General features: G+C 52.0%; 1 protein-coding gene across 4 annotated transcripts in view; it reads left to right on the top strand.

Annotated features, from left to right (window-relative positions):
* Positions 1–14,384, top strand: part of LOC106586532 (LIM and senescent cell antigen-like-containing domain protein 1) — a 43,777-nt gene that overhangs the window by 4,887 nt on the left and 24,506 nt on the right. Inside the window, exon 1 of one of the 4 annotated variants that reach the window (XM_014173936.3) lies at positions 870–1,265. The exons of 2 other annotated variants lie outside the window; for them this stretch is intronic. In XM_014173936.3, the coding sequence (XP_014029411.1) occupies positions 1,165–1,265 (101 nt within the window). In that variant the 5' untranslated portion in view covers positions 870–1,164. Of the gene's footprint in view, positions 1–869; positions 1,266–1,884; positions 2,235–14,384 lie in introns of those variants that run through there. One more of the 4 variants, XM_045707696.2, reaches the window with a different exon arrangement.

Here is a 14,384-nt window from a genome sequence, read left to right as displayed (position 1 = left end):
GGGTGGGGTTAGGGACTGTGATATTAGCTGCAGTAACATGAATGGACACACACACACACACACACTAAAGTCCCAAACAGGAAGAGGAAAAGGTGTTATTGTGGGGTCAGAGCAGCCATCACTCTGTCACCACACCATAGTGACCATGTAAACTCTGAACTCTTCGGGCAAGGCTCTGGCCGTGTGTGTGTGTGTTTGCCCTGTGTGAAGAGTTCAGTGTAGTGTGCTATGAGGGTGTGAATACAGAGGAAGCTGAATACACAGTACACACACAGGTTGGATTGGTTCATTACTTGGGGCTCCAATGGCGCTGTTTGGTATCCTGAGGAAATCTGAGAAGATGAGAAGTTCTATTATGTAATAGTCCTTAGGAATACATCTATAGTGTCAGTTTAGTTCACCTCTGCTGATATTTATTAGTATTTACTACAGATCCCAGGTCTGTGAAGGGGCCACTGACTGTTTATGCTTTTATCAATTAACTGAACAATGGGCAGGAAACACACTGCCCTCTTCTATCACAGAGACCTCTCTCTTAGGCAGACTGATGCAGAGACAGAGAGAGACTGGGGACAGAGCGAGAGACTACAGGAAGATAGAGAGGCTGCACTGTAGACAACTTATCAACAACATATCAATATCAACTAACCGTCATGTTGGATTGATCAGTGGAAGGGATCTCTCAAGAAAATGTGAGTTTCTATTGGACAAGTTCAGTTAGGTCCCTCCCCGTTTTGTTCAGTTTAAGAAACGTTTTGCAACGGAATCGGCGTAATGAATACGCACCTGCCTTAAGGCTGAGAATGTGGGCGGAGCGAGGAGCTGATAGGTGTGTTGGATCAGAGCCACACCCCTGATAGGTCATTCCTCTAGATGTGTGCCTGGAGGTGTGTGTTTGTCAGAGATAGAGGGAGTGTGGAATGTAGTAGCCGGCTGTTCCAGGAGAGCGAGGGGACTGTTCTGCCAAGGGCTTCCCAGGTGTGAGCTGCTGTTCTGGGCTTGGAAAGGAGACTGGTGGGGGTCAGTGCTGGTTGTCGGCCTGTCAAGCTTTGGAACTTACTGATCACACACACAAGGAGGATTACTGACTGTGAGTTTGTATCCGTGCGCCGGTGGACGGACGGAGGGAGGGAGGGAGGGAGGGAAGGAAGGAAGGAAGGCGGGATGAACTCTCTGCGGCTGAAGGAGTTGTCTAACTCAGACCTGTACAGACGCAGACAGGAGCGACCTGACAGCTATGGAAGCATAGCTAGTAACAGCCTCAGGTGAGACTCCTCTCTCTCGCTCTGATTTCCCTCTATTTGACCAGACTGCAGAGCAAACAGGCAGCAGGTCAGCAAAGTGTACTGTAGTGGGGGATGGTTAGGGTTAATACTTGGGTACATTTGACAAGTCACCATCTGTTGGTGTCCTTTGTGTTGTAGAGAGGCAGAGAACCTGGTGTGTGTGGCCTGTGAGTATGACTGAGGTGAAGCCTGTGTATGTTAGCCTCAAAGATATCCGAGAGTGTAAGACTCTTGTCTCTAGAATGTAGGCTCACTTTTTGTGAACAGTCCCATCGCTAGTCAGGCTGTTGAATAAACTTACTTTACCTGTCGTCCACTGATTTTGGCCATATGTACGAGGTACACAGACAAAATATCCACAGAGTAGTGTTTTTAACCTAACTTTCAGTACACTGGTCTGTATGTCGGTTTGTATTTACAATGCTGACGTAATTCGCATGCGACTTGGACAATAAGTCAACAATGGCCGAGTTTAACCGAAGCACAGTCCAAAGGCTGTCCCACGCAATCAGCTGGCAGATTTCACAAACACTTCCAGCTGATTGCGAGGGAACACGCTTTGGTCGACAACTTTTGGTTACATTCAGCTATTGTTCACATATTGTTAATCACGTGAAATGCATCAGGAGATGAAAAAAACAAGCAACAAAACTTACCGGCGCTGTAAAAAGTTGGGTAAACAACACTTTCCTGTGGTTACCCTATATCTTCACTTCCTACCGCCAGATCCCAGGCCTGTGAAGGGGCCACTCTACATATTCTGTCTTATAGAGACTATTGCGTCTTTTTTACAGCAACTTATTTCAGACTGATGTTCATGGAGTAACCATGGTAACGGTCTGATGTTTAGACAACGTGTATGTAATCTTTGGTTATGGGTTGTGTGCGGATCCTGTCTGAGGGGGGTTTAGAACGGCAACACAAAGAGTTTCTATTGGACAAATTCAGGTAAGTCCCTCCCCGTATTGTTTCGTTTGCTCTGTGCTTCTTTTTGGTTCCTAGAGTTAACGGTTTCCATTGCAAACCATTTTGCAACAGATAAAACGTTTTGCAATGGAATCAGACTAATGAATACACCCTTGTCCTCACTGTTCCAACAATACCTACCGATAGTACCGATGGGCATGAGGAGGCATGTTGAAAGGGCAAAAGAGGCTGTTTTTAAAACAAGGTACCAACTTTGGAATACAACATCCCCATTCTCTCTATCAATCTCTTCCTGCTCTCTTTCTCTCTCTCTCTCTTTCTCTCCAGCCTTCTACCTTCCCATAGAGCGGCAGGTAGCCTAGGGGTTAGTGTTGGGCCAGTAACCAAAAGGTCACTGGTTCAAATACTTGCGCCGACAAGGCGAAAAAACTGTCGATCTGCCCTTGAGCAAGGCACTTAACCATAATTTGGTCCAGGGGCACAATACTACTATGGCTGACCCTGTAAAAAAACACATTTCACTGCACCTATGTGACAATAACACTTTTTTTCCTCTCCTTCTGTCTCTCTACCCCCCCCCCCCCCCCCCCCCCTTCTTTGCCCCTGATCCTGCTGTGGTTAGAGGTTTGCATTTCTCCCAAGGGTCAGACATGTGTCATATCACAAACACACACACCAGCCTTCACTGCTAAATATGATGTACTGAAGTGCTTGGTCAGCAGAACTGAGCTAGTAACAGAACATGAGGTCACCTGGTCTCTCTGCTATGACATCATTGGTTGTAGTGGTGTGTCCCTGCTATGTGTCCTTCACATATGACCCACAAACACGCGGTTCACGTCCCAGGCTGCCACACATCCTCCCAAACCCTCCCTCCTCCTTTCGCTCAGCCCTCAGCAGGAAATGGAACACTGAAATTATGCCAGTAGGGCAGAGGGGCAGGGCTGAGGTTTTATGGACGTTGGGAACAAAAGCAAAACAGGGAGGTTCATGTGTGAGATACAGTACACTTTGCACAAAAATAACTAACATGTCTAAAAAGACCACCTACATTATACTTTCTTCCACTTTTCTGTGCAGTTGGTTTGAGGTGCACAGCCACAGGTTTTCCCCTTGTTGTGTAGCATGTAATGCCAATACAGCCTTTATATTTCTCCGTTAGGGGAGAGTGGGGTAAGTTGAGCCGCACTCGTTTCTAGGAAACCATCCACCAAATTAATAATTTCACCAACTATTTATAAAGAGGTCATCATTTCACGGACTAAGTTGAGCTAATGGCAAGTTGAGCAAATGTGTTTTCTTCCCAGGTGTAATGCAAGGAATTATCGCTGAGATATGAGGTAACAACAGGGCCTGGCCTAAGTTAAGTGTTTCAAAAAGCACAAAGTGTTTGTTAGGCGTTAAGCTTGTGTTAAAAGATGTATTAAAGACAAAAAAGCAATTATGTTGAATTGTGTTTGGGAAATAAAGATAGAAAAAAGGTAGTGGTAATATTTACACTTGAAGTTAGAAGTTTACATACACCTTAGCCAAATACATTTAAACTCCGTTTTTCACAATTCCTGACATTTAATCCTAGTAAAAAGTCCCTGTCTTAGGTCAGTTAGGATCACCAGTTTATTTTAAGAATGTGAAATGTCAGAATAATAGTAGAGAGAATGATTTATTTCAGCTTTTATTTCTTTCATCACATTCCCAGTGGGTCAGAAGTTTGCATGCAATCAATTAGTATTTGGTGGCATTGCCTTTAAATTGTTTTACTTCGGTCAAACGTTTCGGGTAGCCTTCCACAAGCTTCTCACAATAAGTTGGGTGAATTTTGGCCCATTCCTCCTGACAGAGCTGGTGTAACTGAGTCAGGTGTGTAGGCCTCCTTGCTCGCACACGCTTTTTCAGTTCTGCCCACAAATGTTCTATAGGATTGAGGTCAGGGCTTTGTGATGGCCACTCCAATACCTTTACTTTGTTGTCCTTTAGCCATTTTGCCACAACTTTGGAAGTATGCTTGGGGTCATTGTCCATTTGGAAGACCCATTTGCGACCAAGCTTTAACTTCCTGACTGATGTCTTGAGATGTTGCTTCAATATATCCACCTAATTTTCCTCCCTCATGATGCCATCTATTTTGTGAAGTGCACCAGTCCCTTCTGCAGCAAAGCACCCCCACAACATGATGCTGCCACCCCTGTGCTTCACAGTTGGGATGGTGTTCTTTGGCTTGCAAGCCTCCTCCTTTATCCTCCAAACATAATGATGGTCATTATGACCAAACAGTCCTATTTTTGTTTTGTCAGATCAGAGGACATTTTTCCAAAAAGTACGATCTTTGTCCCCATGTGCAGTTGCAAACCGTAGTCTGGCTTTTTTATGGCGGTTTTGGAGCAGTGTATTCTTCCTTGCTGAGCGGCCTTTCAGATTATGTTGATATAGGACTCATTTTACTGTGGATATAGATACTTTTGTACCTGTTTACTCAAGTATCTTCACAAGGTCCTTTGCTGTTGTTCTGGGATTGATTTGCACTTCTCGCACCAAAGTACGTTCATCTCTAGGAGACAGAATGCGTCTCCTTCCTGAGCGGTATGACGGCTGCGTGGTCCCATGGTGTTTATACTTGCGTACTATTGTTTGTACAGATGAACGTGGTACCTTCAGGCGTTTGTAAATTGCTCCCAAGGATGAACCAGACTTGTGGAGGTCTTGGCTGATTTCTTTAGATTTTCCCATGATGTCAAGCAGAGAGGCACTGAGTTTGAAGGTAGGCCTTGAAATACATCCACAGGTACACCTCCAACTGACTCAAATGATGTCAATTAGCCTATCAGAAGCTTGTGAAGTCATGACATAGCTTGGAAAATTCCAGAAAATTGTTTAAAGGCACAGTCAACTTAGTGTATGTAAACTTCTGACCCACTGGAATTGTGATACAGTGAAATAATCTGTCTGTAAAAAATTGTTGGAAAAATGACTTGTGTCATGCACAAAGTAGATGTCCTAACCGACTTGCCAAAACTATAGTTAGTTAACAAGACATCTGTGGAGTGGTTGAAAAACAAGTTTTAATGACTCTAACCTAAGTGTATGTAAACTTCCGACTTCAACTGTAATTCAGTACAGAAATATGTAGGCGGCTTAACGTACCCCATATCCGGGGTAAGCTGTGCCAAGAGACCACTTTTTTTGTTGTTGGACAAGCTGTGTTTTTAGAACAGTAATGTTTACATGAATTGTGATTATTTCTATGGATACACTACATCCTGAACTATCTGTAGATATCTTTGTTAGAAAGAATACTATATTTCTCTTGATGAAATGATGCTGAATGTAAAAAAAATGTTGCTCAACTTACCCCACTCTCCCCTACCATGGCTACTGTTGACACAGCCAGGGGAAGAGAGGGGTTTGTTTGGTTATCATTGTCCTTAGTGCTAGCAGCCTTAGCCTGTAGCTCCAGTCTCATCTGTGTAGGGAGCCCTCGCTGAGACATAACCGCCTCAGCTTTGTCTAGGATACATACCTATCAAACTCAACGTTCGCCTCTGGCAGAGAGGGCAAAGTACACAGTTACAGTTGTGTTACAGTATGGCTATCACAACTAAACAATAACTTTGGTTTTAGAAATAATTATCCTGGAAGATTCTTAGAGGATTCCTGGGGAGCCGGGTTTGTAAGGTGGCCTGGGCCGACTGGGGAGAGATTTGGAGTTTATAGGGGGCCTTGGGAGATCTGTGGCTGGGGTAGTTTGGGATGGCCTGGTGTTGCCAGGGAGTGTGTTTGAAGGTATGGCATAACCCTGTCTCTGGCCCTGACTCAGGTGTGGAGTATTCTGGTTGAGCAATGAGACCTTGCAGCTGTGCTGTTGTATCAATTTCTCACCAACAGGAAATACCATCACCATAGTGATTTATACTGCTATTCAGTGTGACTTCGTAATACCATGCCTGTCTGACAACACATCTGTAAAATAATGCAGTTCCTTTATTCATCCTACCAGTGCTGTGTGTGCCAACGTAACACAGGATCAATCAGAGTATTTACTGTAGAACTTGACAAACTAACCCCAGAGAGACTGTTTGTAATACCTAACTAAGCCTCTGTCTAAACTGTTGTTCATCATGTATCCACAGCCTGGGTTAGTTTATATAGCCCAGAGGAGAAATGTTTATATTGGCTTTAAGATCAGACTGTCCCTATTCGGTCACAGCAAAGTTTTCCTTTGGCATTATCAGATGGTTGTATTATTGTATCTTCTCTGTATTGATGTTAAACGCATCCAAAGCTGCTTTTCTCATCATCATCACCACAACAAGATGCATTTTCTCACAGTGCAGTCTAAACACCTGCATCCTGTAATGTTTCTTGTCACCTCTGTGTACTTCAGACCCCCAGGTGGCAGGGTTTCTCTGTGTACTCCAGACCCCCAGGTGGCAGGGTTTCTCTGTGTACTCCAGACCCCCAGGTGGCAGGGTTTCTCTCTGTACTTCAGACCCCCAGGTGGCAGGGTTTCTCTGTGTACTCCAGACCCCCAGGTGGCAGGGTTTCTCTGTGTACTCCAGACCCCCAGGTGGCAGGGTTTCTCTCTGTACTTCAGACCCCCAGGTGGCAGGGTTTCTCTCTGTACTGCAGACCCCCAGGTGGCAGGGTTTCTCTGTGTACTCCAGACCCCCAGGTGGCAGGGTTTCTCTCTGTACTTCAGACCCCCAGGTGGCAGGGTTTCTCTCTGTACTCTAGATCCCCAGGTGGCAGGGTTTCTCTCTGTACTTCAGACCCCCAGGTGGCAGGGTTTCTCTGTGTACTCCAGACCCCCAGGTGGCAGGGTTTCTCTGTGTACTCCAGACCCCCAGGTGGCAGGGTTTCTCTCTGTACTCTAGACCCCCAGGTGGCAGGGTTTCTCTCTGTACTTCAGACCCCCAGGTGGCAGGGTTTCTCTCTGTACTGCAGACCCCCAGGTGGCAGAGTTTCTCTGTGTACTGCAGACCCCCAGGTGGCAGGGTTTCTCTGTGTACTTCAGACCCCCAGGTGGCAGGGTTTCTCTGTGTACTTCAGACCCCAGGTGGCAGGGTTTCTCTCTGTACTGCAGACCCCCAGGTGGCAGGGTTTCTCTCTGTACTTCAGACCCCCAGGTGGCAGGGTTTCTCTCTGTATTGCAGACCCCCAGGTGGCAGGGTTTCTCTCTGTACTCTAGACCCCCAGGCGGCAGGGTTTCTCTCTGTACTTCAGACCCCCAGGTGGCAGGGTTTCTCTCTGTACTTCAGACCCCCAGGTGGCAGGGTTTCTCTGTGTACTTCAGACCCCCAGGCGGCAGGGTTTCTCTGTGTACTTCAGACCCCCAGGTGGCAGGGTTTCTCTGTGTACTTCAGACCCCCAGGTGGCAGGGTTTCTCTGTGTACTTCAGACCCCCAGGTGGTAGGGTTTCTCTCTGTACTGCAGACCCCCAGGTGGCAGGGTTTCTCTCTGTACTGCAGACCCCCAGGCGGCAGGGTTTCTCTGTGTACTGCAGACCCCCAGGTGGCAGGGTTTCTCTGTGTACTTCAGACCCCCAGGTGGCAGGGTTTCTCTGTGTACTTCAGACCCCCAGGTGGCAGGGTTTCTCTGTGTAATTCAGACCCCCAGGTGGCAGGGTTTCTCTGTGTACATCAGACCCCCAGGTGGCAGGGTTTCTCTGTGTACTTCAGACCCCCAGGTGGCAGGGTTTCTCTCTGTACTGCAGACCCCCAGGTGGCAGGGTTTCTCTCTGTACTTCAGACCCCCAGGTGGCAGGGTTTCTCTGTGTACTGCAGACCCCCAGGTGGCAGGGTTTCTCTGTGTACTGCAGACCCCCAGGTGGCAGGGTTTCTCTCTGTACTTCAGACCCCCAGGTGGCAGGGTTTCTCTCTGTACTTCAGACCCCCAGGTGGCAGGGTTTCTCTCTGTACTGCAGACCCCCAGGTGGCAGGGTTTCTCTGTGTACTCCAGACCCCCAGGTGGCAGGGTTTCTCTCTGTACTTCAGACCCCCAGGTGGCAGGGTTTCTCTCTGTACTTCAGACCCCCAGGTGGCAGGGTTTCTCTCTGTACTCTAGACCCCCAGGTGGCAGGGTTTCTCTCTGTACTTCAGACCCCCAGGTGGCAGGGTTTCTCTGTGTACTCCAGACCCCCAGGTGGCAGGGTTTCTCTGTGTACTCCAGACCCCCAGGTGGCAGGGTTTCTCTGTGTACTCCAGACCCCCAGGTGGCAGGGTTTCTCTCTGTACTCTAGACCCCCAGGTGGCAGGGTTTCTCTCTGTACTTCAGACCCCCAGGTGGCAGGGTTTCTCTGTGTACTTCAGACCCCCAGGTGGCAGGGTTTCTCTGTGTACTCCAGACCCCCAGGTGGCAGGGTTTCTCTCTGTACTCTAGACCCCCAGGTGGCAGGGTTTCTCTCTGTACTTCAGACCCCCAGGTGGCAGGGTTTCTCTGTGTACTGCAGACCCCCAGGTGGCAGAGTTTCTCTGTGTACTGCAGACCCCCAGGTGGCAGGGTTTCTCTGTGTACTTCAGACCCCCAGGTGGCAGGGTTTCTCTCTGTACTGCAGACCCCCAGGTGGCAGGGTTTCTCTCTGTACTGCAGACCCCCAGGTGGCAGGGTTTCTCTCTGTACTTCAGACCCCCAGGTGGCAGGGTTTCTCTGTGTACTTCAGACCCCCAGGTGGCAGGGTTTCTCTGTGTACTTCAGACCCCCAGGTGGCAGGGTTTCTCTCTGTACTCTAGACCCCCAGGCGGCAGGGTTTCTCTGTGTACTTCAGACCCCCAGGTGGCAGGGTTTCTCTCTGTACTTCAGACCCCCAGGTGGCAGGGTTTCTCTGTGTACTTCAGACCCCCAGGCGGCAGGGTTTCTCTGTGTACTTCAGACCCCCAGGTGGCAGGGTTTCTCTGTGTACTTCAGACCCCCAGGTGGCAGGGTTTCTCTGTGTACTTCAGACCCCCAGGTGGCAGGGTTTCTCTGTGTACTTCAGACCCCCAGGTGGCAGGGTTTCTCTCTGTACTGCAGACCCCCAGGTGGCAGGGTTTCTCTCTGTACTGCAGACCCCCAGGCGGCAGGGTTTCTCTGTGTACTGCAGACCCCCAGGTGGCAGGGTTTCTCTGTGTACTTCAGACCCCCAGGTGGCAGGGTTTCTCTGTGTACTTCAGACCCCCAGGTGGCAGGGTTTCTCTGTGTACTTCAGACCCCCAGGTGGCAGGGTTTCTCTGTGTACATCAGACCCCCAGGTGGCAGGGTTTCTCTGTGTACTTCAGACCCCCAGGTGGCAGGGTTTCTCTGTGTACTGCAGACCCCCAGGTGGCAGGGTTTCTCTCTGTACTTCAGACCCCCAGGTGGCAGGGTTTCTCTGTGTACTCCAGACCCCCAGGTGGCAGGGTTTCTCTGTGTACTCCAGACCCCCAGGTGGCAGGGTTTCTCTGTGTACTCCAGACCCCCAGGTGGCAGGGTTTCTCTCTGTACTCTAGACCCCCAGGTGGCAGGGTTTCTCTCTGTACTTCAGACCCCCAGGTGGCAGGGTTTCTCTGTGTACTGCAGACCCCCAGGTGGCAGAGTTTCTCTGTGTACTGCAGACCCCCAGGTGGCAGGGTTTCTCTGTGTACTTCAGACCCCCAGGTGGCAGGGTTTCTCTGTGTACTGCAGACCCCCAGGTGGCAGGGTTTCTCTCTGTACTTCAGACCCCCAGGTGGCAGGGTTTCTCTCTGTATTGCAGACCCCCAGGTGGCAGGGTTTCTCTGTGTACTTCAGACCCCCAGGTGGCAGGGTTTCTCTCTGTACTCTAGACCCCCAGGCGGCAGGGTTTCTCTGTGTACTTCAGACCCCCAGGTGGCAGGGTTTCTCTCTGTACTTCAGACCCCCAGGTGGCAGGGTTTCTCTGTGTACTTCAGACCCCCAGGCGGCAGGGTTTCTCTGTGTACTTCAGACCCCCAGGTGGCAGGGTTTCTCTGTGTACTTCAGACCCCCAGGTGGCAGGGTTTCTCTGTGTACTTCAGACCCCCAGGTGGCAGGGTTTCTCTGTGTACTTCAGACCCCCAGGTGGCAGGGTTTCTCTCTGTACTGCAGACCCCCAGGTGGCAGGGTTTCTCTCTGTACTGCAGACCCCCAGGCGGCAGGGTTTCTCTGTGTACTGCAGACCCCCAGGTGGCAGGGTTTCTCTGTGTACTTCAGACCCCCAGGTGGCAGGGTTTCTCTGTGTACTTCAGACCCCCAGGTGGCAGGGTTTCTCTGTGTACTTCAGACCCCCAGGTGGCAGGGTTTCTCTGTGTACTTCAGACCCCCAGGTGGCAGGGTTTCTCTGTGTACTTCAGACCCCCAGGTGGCAGGGTTTCTCTGTGTACATCAGACCCCCAGGTGGCAGGGTTTCTCTGTGTACTTCAGACCCCCAGGTGGCAGGGTTTCTCTCTGTACTGCAGACCCCCAGGTGGCAGGGTTTCTCTCTGTACTTCAGACCCCCAGGTGGCAGGGTTTCTCTCTGTACTTCAGACCCCCAGGTGGCAGGGTTTCTCTCTGTACTGCAGACCCCCAGGTGGCAGGGTTTCTCTCTGTATTGCAGACCCCCAGGTGGCAGGGTTTCTCTGTGTACTTCAGACCCCCAGGTGGCAGGGTTTCTCTGTGTACTTCAGACCCCCAGGTGGCAGGGTTTCTCTCTGTACTCTAGACCCCCAGGCGGCAGGGTTTCTCTGTGTACTCTAGACCCCCAGGCGGCAGGGTTTCTCTCTGTACTTCAGACCCCCAGGTGGCAGGGTTTCTCTGTGTACTGCAGACCCCCAGGTGGCAGGGTTTCTCTGTGTACTGCAGACCCCCAGGTGGCAGGGTTTCTCTCTGTACTTCAGACCCCCAGGTGGCAGGGTTTCTCTCTGTACTTCAGACCCCCAGGTGGCAGGGTTTCTCTCTGTACTGCAGACCCCCAGGTGGCAGGGTTTCTCTGTGTACTCCAGACCCCCAGGTGGCAGGGTTTCTCTGTGTACTCCAGACCCCCAGGTGGCAGGGTTTCTCTCTGTACTTCAGACCCCCAGGTGGCAGGGTTTCTCTCTGTACTCTAGACCCCCAGGTGGCAGGGTTTCTCTCTGTACTTCAGACCCCCAGGTGGCAGGGTTTCTCTCTGTACTTCAGACCCCCAGGTGGCAGGGTTTCTCTGTGTACTCCAGACCCCCAGGTGGCAGGGTTTCTCTGTGTACTCCAGACCCCCAGGTGGCAGGGTTTCTCTGTGTACTCCAGACCCCCAGGTGGCAGGGTTTCTCTCTGTACTCTAGACCCCCAGGTGGCAGGGTTTCTCTCTGTACTTCAGACCCCCAGGTGGCAGGGTTTCTCTGTGTACTGCAGACCCCCAGGTGGCAGGGTTTCTCTGTGTACTGCAGACCCCCAGGTGGCAGAGTTTCTCTGTGTACTGCAGACCCCCAGGTGGCAGGGTTTCTCTGTGTACTTCAGACCCCCAGGTGGCAGGGTTTCTCTGTGTACTGCAGACCCCCAGGTGGCAGGGTTTCTCTGTGTACTTCAGACCCCCAGGTGGCAGGGTTTCTCTCTGTACTGCAGACCCCCAGGTGGCAGGGTTTCTCTCTGTACTGCAGACCCCCAGGTGGCAGGGTTTCTCTCTGTACTTCAGACCCCCAGGTGGCAGGGTTTCTCTCTGTATTGCAGACCCCCAGGTGGCAGGGTTTCTCTGTGTACTTCAGACCCCCAGGTGGCAGGGTTTCTCTGTGTACTTCAGACCCCCAGGTGGCAGGGTTTCTCTCTGTACTCTAGACCCCCAGGCGGCAGGGTTTCTCTGTGTACTTCAGACCCCCAGGTGGCAGGGTTTCTCTCTGTACTTCAGACCCCCAGGTGGCAGGGTTTCTCTGTGTACTTCAGACCCCCAGGCGGCAGGGTTTCTCTGTGTACTTCAGACCCCCAGGTGGCAGGCTTTCTCTGTGTACTTCAGACCCCCAGGTGGCAGGCTTTCTCTGTGTACTTCAGACCCCCAGGTGGCAGGGTTTCTCTGTGTACTTCAGACCCCCAGGTGGCAGGGTTTCTCTGTGTACTTCAGACCCCCAGGTGGCAGGGTTTCTCTCTGTACTGCAGACCCCCAGGTGGCAGGGTTTCTCTCTGTACTGCAGACCCCCAGGCGGCAGGGTTTCTCTGTGTACTGCAGACCCCCAGGTGGCAGGGTTTCTCTGTGTACTTCAGACCCCCAGGTGGCAGGGTTTCTCTGTGTACTTCAGACCCCCAGGTGGCAGGGTTTCTCTGTGTACTTCAGACCCCCAGGTGGCAGGGTTTCTCTGTGTACTTCAGACCCCCAGGTGGCAGGGTTTCTCTGTGTACATCAGACCCCCAGGTGGCAGGGTTTCTCTCTGTACTTCAGACCCCCAGGTGGCAGGGTTTCTCTCTGTACTTCAGACCCCCAGGTGGCAGGGTTTCTCTCTGTACTGCAGACCCCCAGGTGGCAGGGTTTCTCTCTGTACTGCAGACCCCCAGGTGGCAGGGTTTCTCTCTGTACTTCAGACCCCAGGTGGCAGGGTTTCTCTGTGTACTGCAGACCCCCAGGTGGCAGGGTTTCTCTGTGTACTGCAGACCCCCAGGTGGCAGGGTTTCTCTCTGTACTTCAGACCCCCAGGTGGCAGGGTTTCTCTGTGTACTTCAGACCCCCAGGCGGCAGGGTTTCTCTGTGTACTTCAGACCCCCAGGCGGCAGGGTTTCTCTCTGTACTTCAGACCCCCAGGCGGCAGGGTTTCTCTGTGTACTTCAGACCCCCAGGCGGCAGGGTTTCTCTGTGTACTTCAGACCCCCAGGCGGCAGGGTTTCTCTGTGTACTTCAAACCCCCAGGCGGCAGGGTTTCTCTGTGTACTTCAGACCCCCAGGCGGCAGGGTTTCTCTGTGTACTTCAGACCCCCAGGCGGCAGGGTTTCTCTGTGTACTTCAGACCCCCAGGCGGCAGGGTTTCTCTGTGTACTTCAGACCCCCAGGCGGCAGGGTTTCTCTGTGTACTTCAGACCCCCAGGCGGCAGGGTTTCTCTGTGTACTTCAGACCCCCAGGCGGCAGGGGTTCTCTGTGTACTTCAGACCCCCAGGCGGCAGGGGTTCTCTGTGTACTTCAGACCCCCAGGCGGCAGGGGTTCTCTGTGTACTTCAGACCCCCAGGCGGCAGGGGTTCTCTGTGTACTTCAGACCCCCAGGCGGCAGGGGTTCTCTGTGTACTTCAGACCCCCAGGCGGCAGGGGTTCTCTCTGTACTTCAGACCCCCAGGCGGCAGGGGTTCTCTCTGTACTTCAGACCCCCAGGCGGCAGGGGTTCTCTGTGTACTTCAGACCCCCAGGCGGCAGGGGTTCTCTGTGTACTTCAGACCCCCAGGCGGCAGGGTTTCTCTCTGTACTGCAGACCCCCAGGCGGCAGGGTTTCTCTCTGTACTGCAGACCCCCAGGCGGCAGGGTTTCTCTGTGTACTGCAGACCCCCAGGCGGCAGGGTTTCTCTGTGTACTTCAGACCCCCAGGCGGCAGGGTTTCTCTGTGTACTTCAGACCCCCAGGCGGCAGGGTTTCTCTGTGTACTTCAGACCCCCAGGCGGCAGGGTTTCTCTGTGTACATCAGACCCCCAGGCGGCAGGGTTTCTCTGTGTACTTCAGACCCCCAGGCGGCAGGGTTTCTCTCTGTACTGCAGACCCCCAGGTGGCAGGGTTTCTCTCTGTACTTCAGACCCCCAGGTGGCAGGGTTTCTCTCTGTACTTCAGACCCCAGGTGGCAGGGTTTCTCTGTGTACTGCAGACCCCCAGGTGGCAGGGTTTCTCTGTGTACTGCAGACCCCCAGGTGGCAGGGTTTCTCTGTGTACTGCAGACCCCCAGGTGGCAGGGTTTCTCTGTGTACTGCAGACCCCCAGGTGGCAGGGTTTCTCTCTGTACTTCAGACCCCCAGGTGGCAGGGTTTCTCTGTGTACTTCAGACCCCCAGGTGGCAGGGTTTCTCTGTGTACTTCAGACCCCCAGGCGTTAGGGTTTCTCTCTGTACTTCAGACCCCCAGGCGGCAGGGTTTCTCTGTGTACTTCAGACCCCCAGGCGGCAGGGTTTCTCTGTGTACTTCAGACCCCCAGGCGGCAGGGTTTCTCTGTGTACTTCAGACCCCCAGGCGGCAGGGTTTCTCTGTGTACTTCAGACCCCCAGGCGGCAGGGTTTCTCTGTGTACTTCAGACCCCCAGGCGGCAGGGTTTCTC

This window comes from Salmo salar, chromosome 25, assembly GCF_965601325.2.
Source record: "Salmo salar chromosome 25, fSalSal1, whole genome shotgun sequence".
Lineage (NCBI taxonomy): Eukaryota > Metazoa > Chordata > Actinopteri > Salmoniformes > Salmonidae > Salmo > Salmo salar.
Note: the sequence above shows the minus strand (reverse complement) of the source record. Positions and strands in the feature narration are given on the sequence as shown.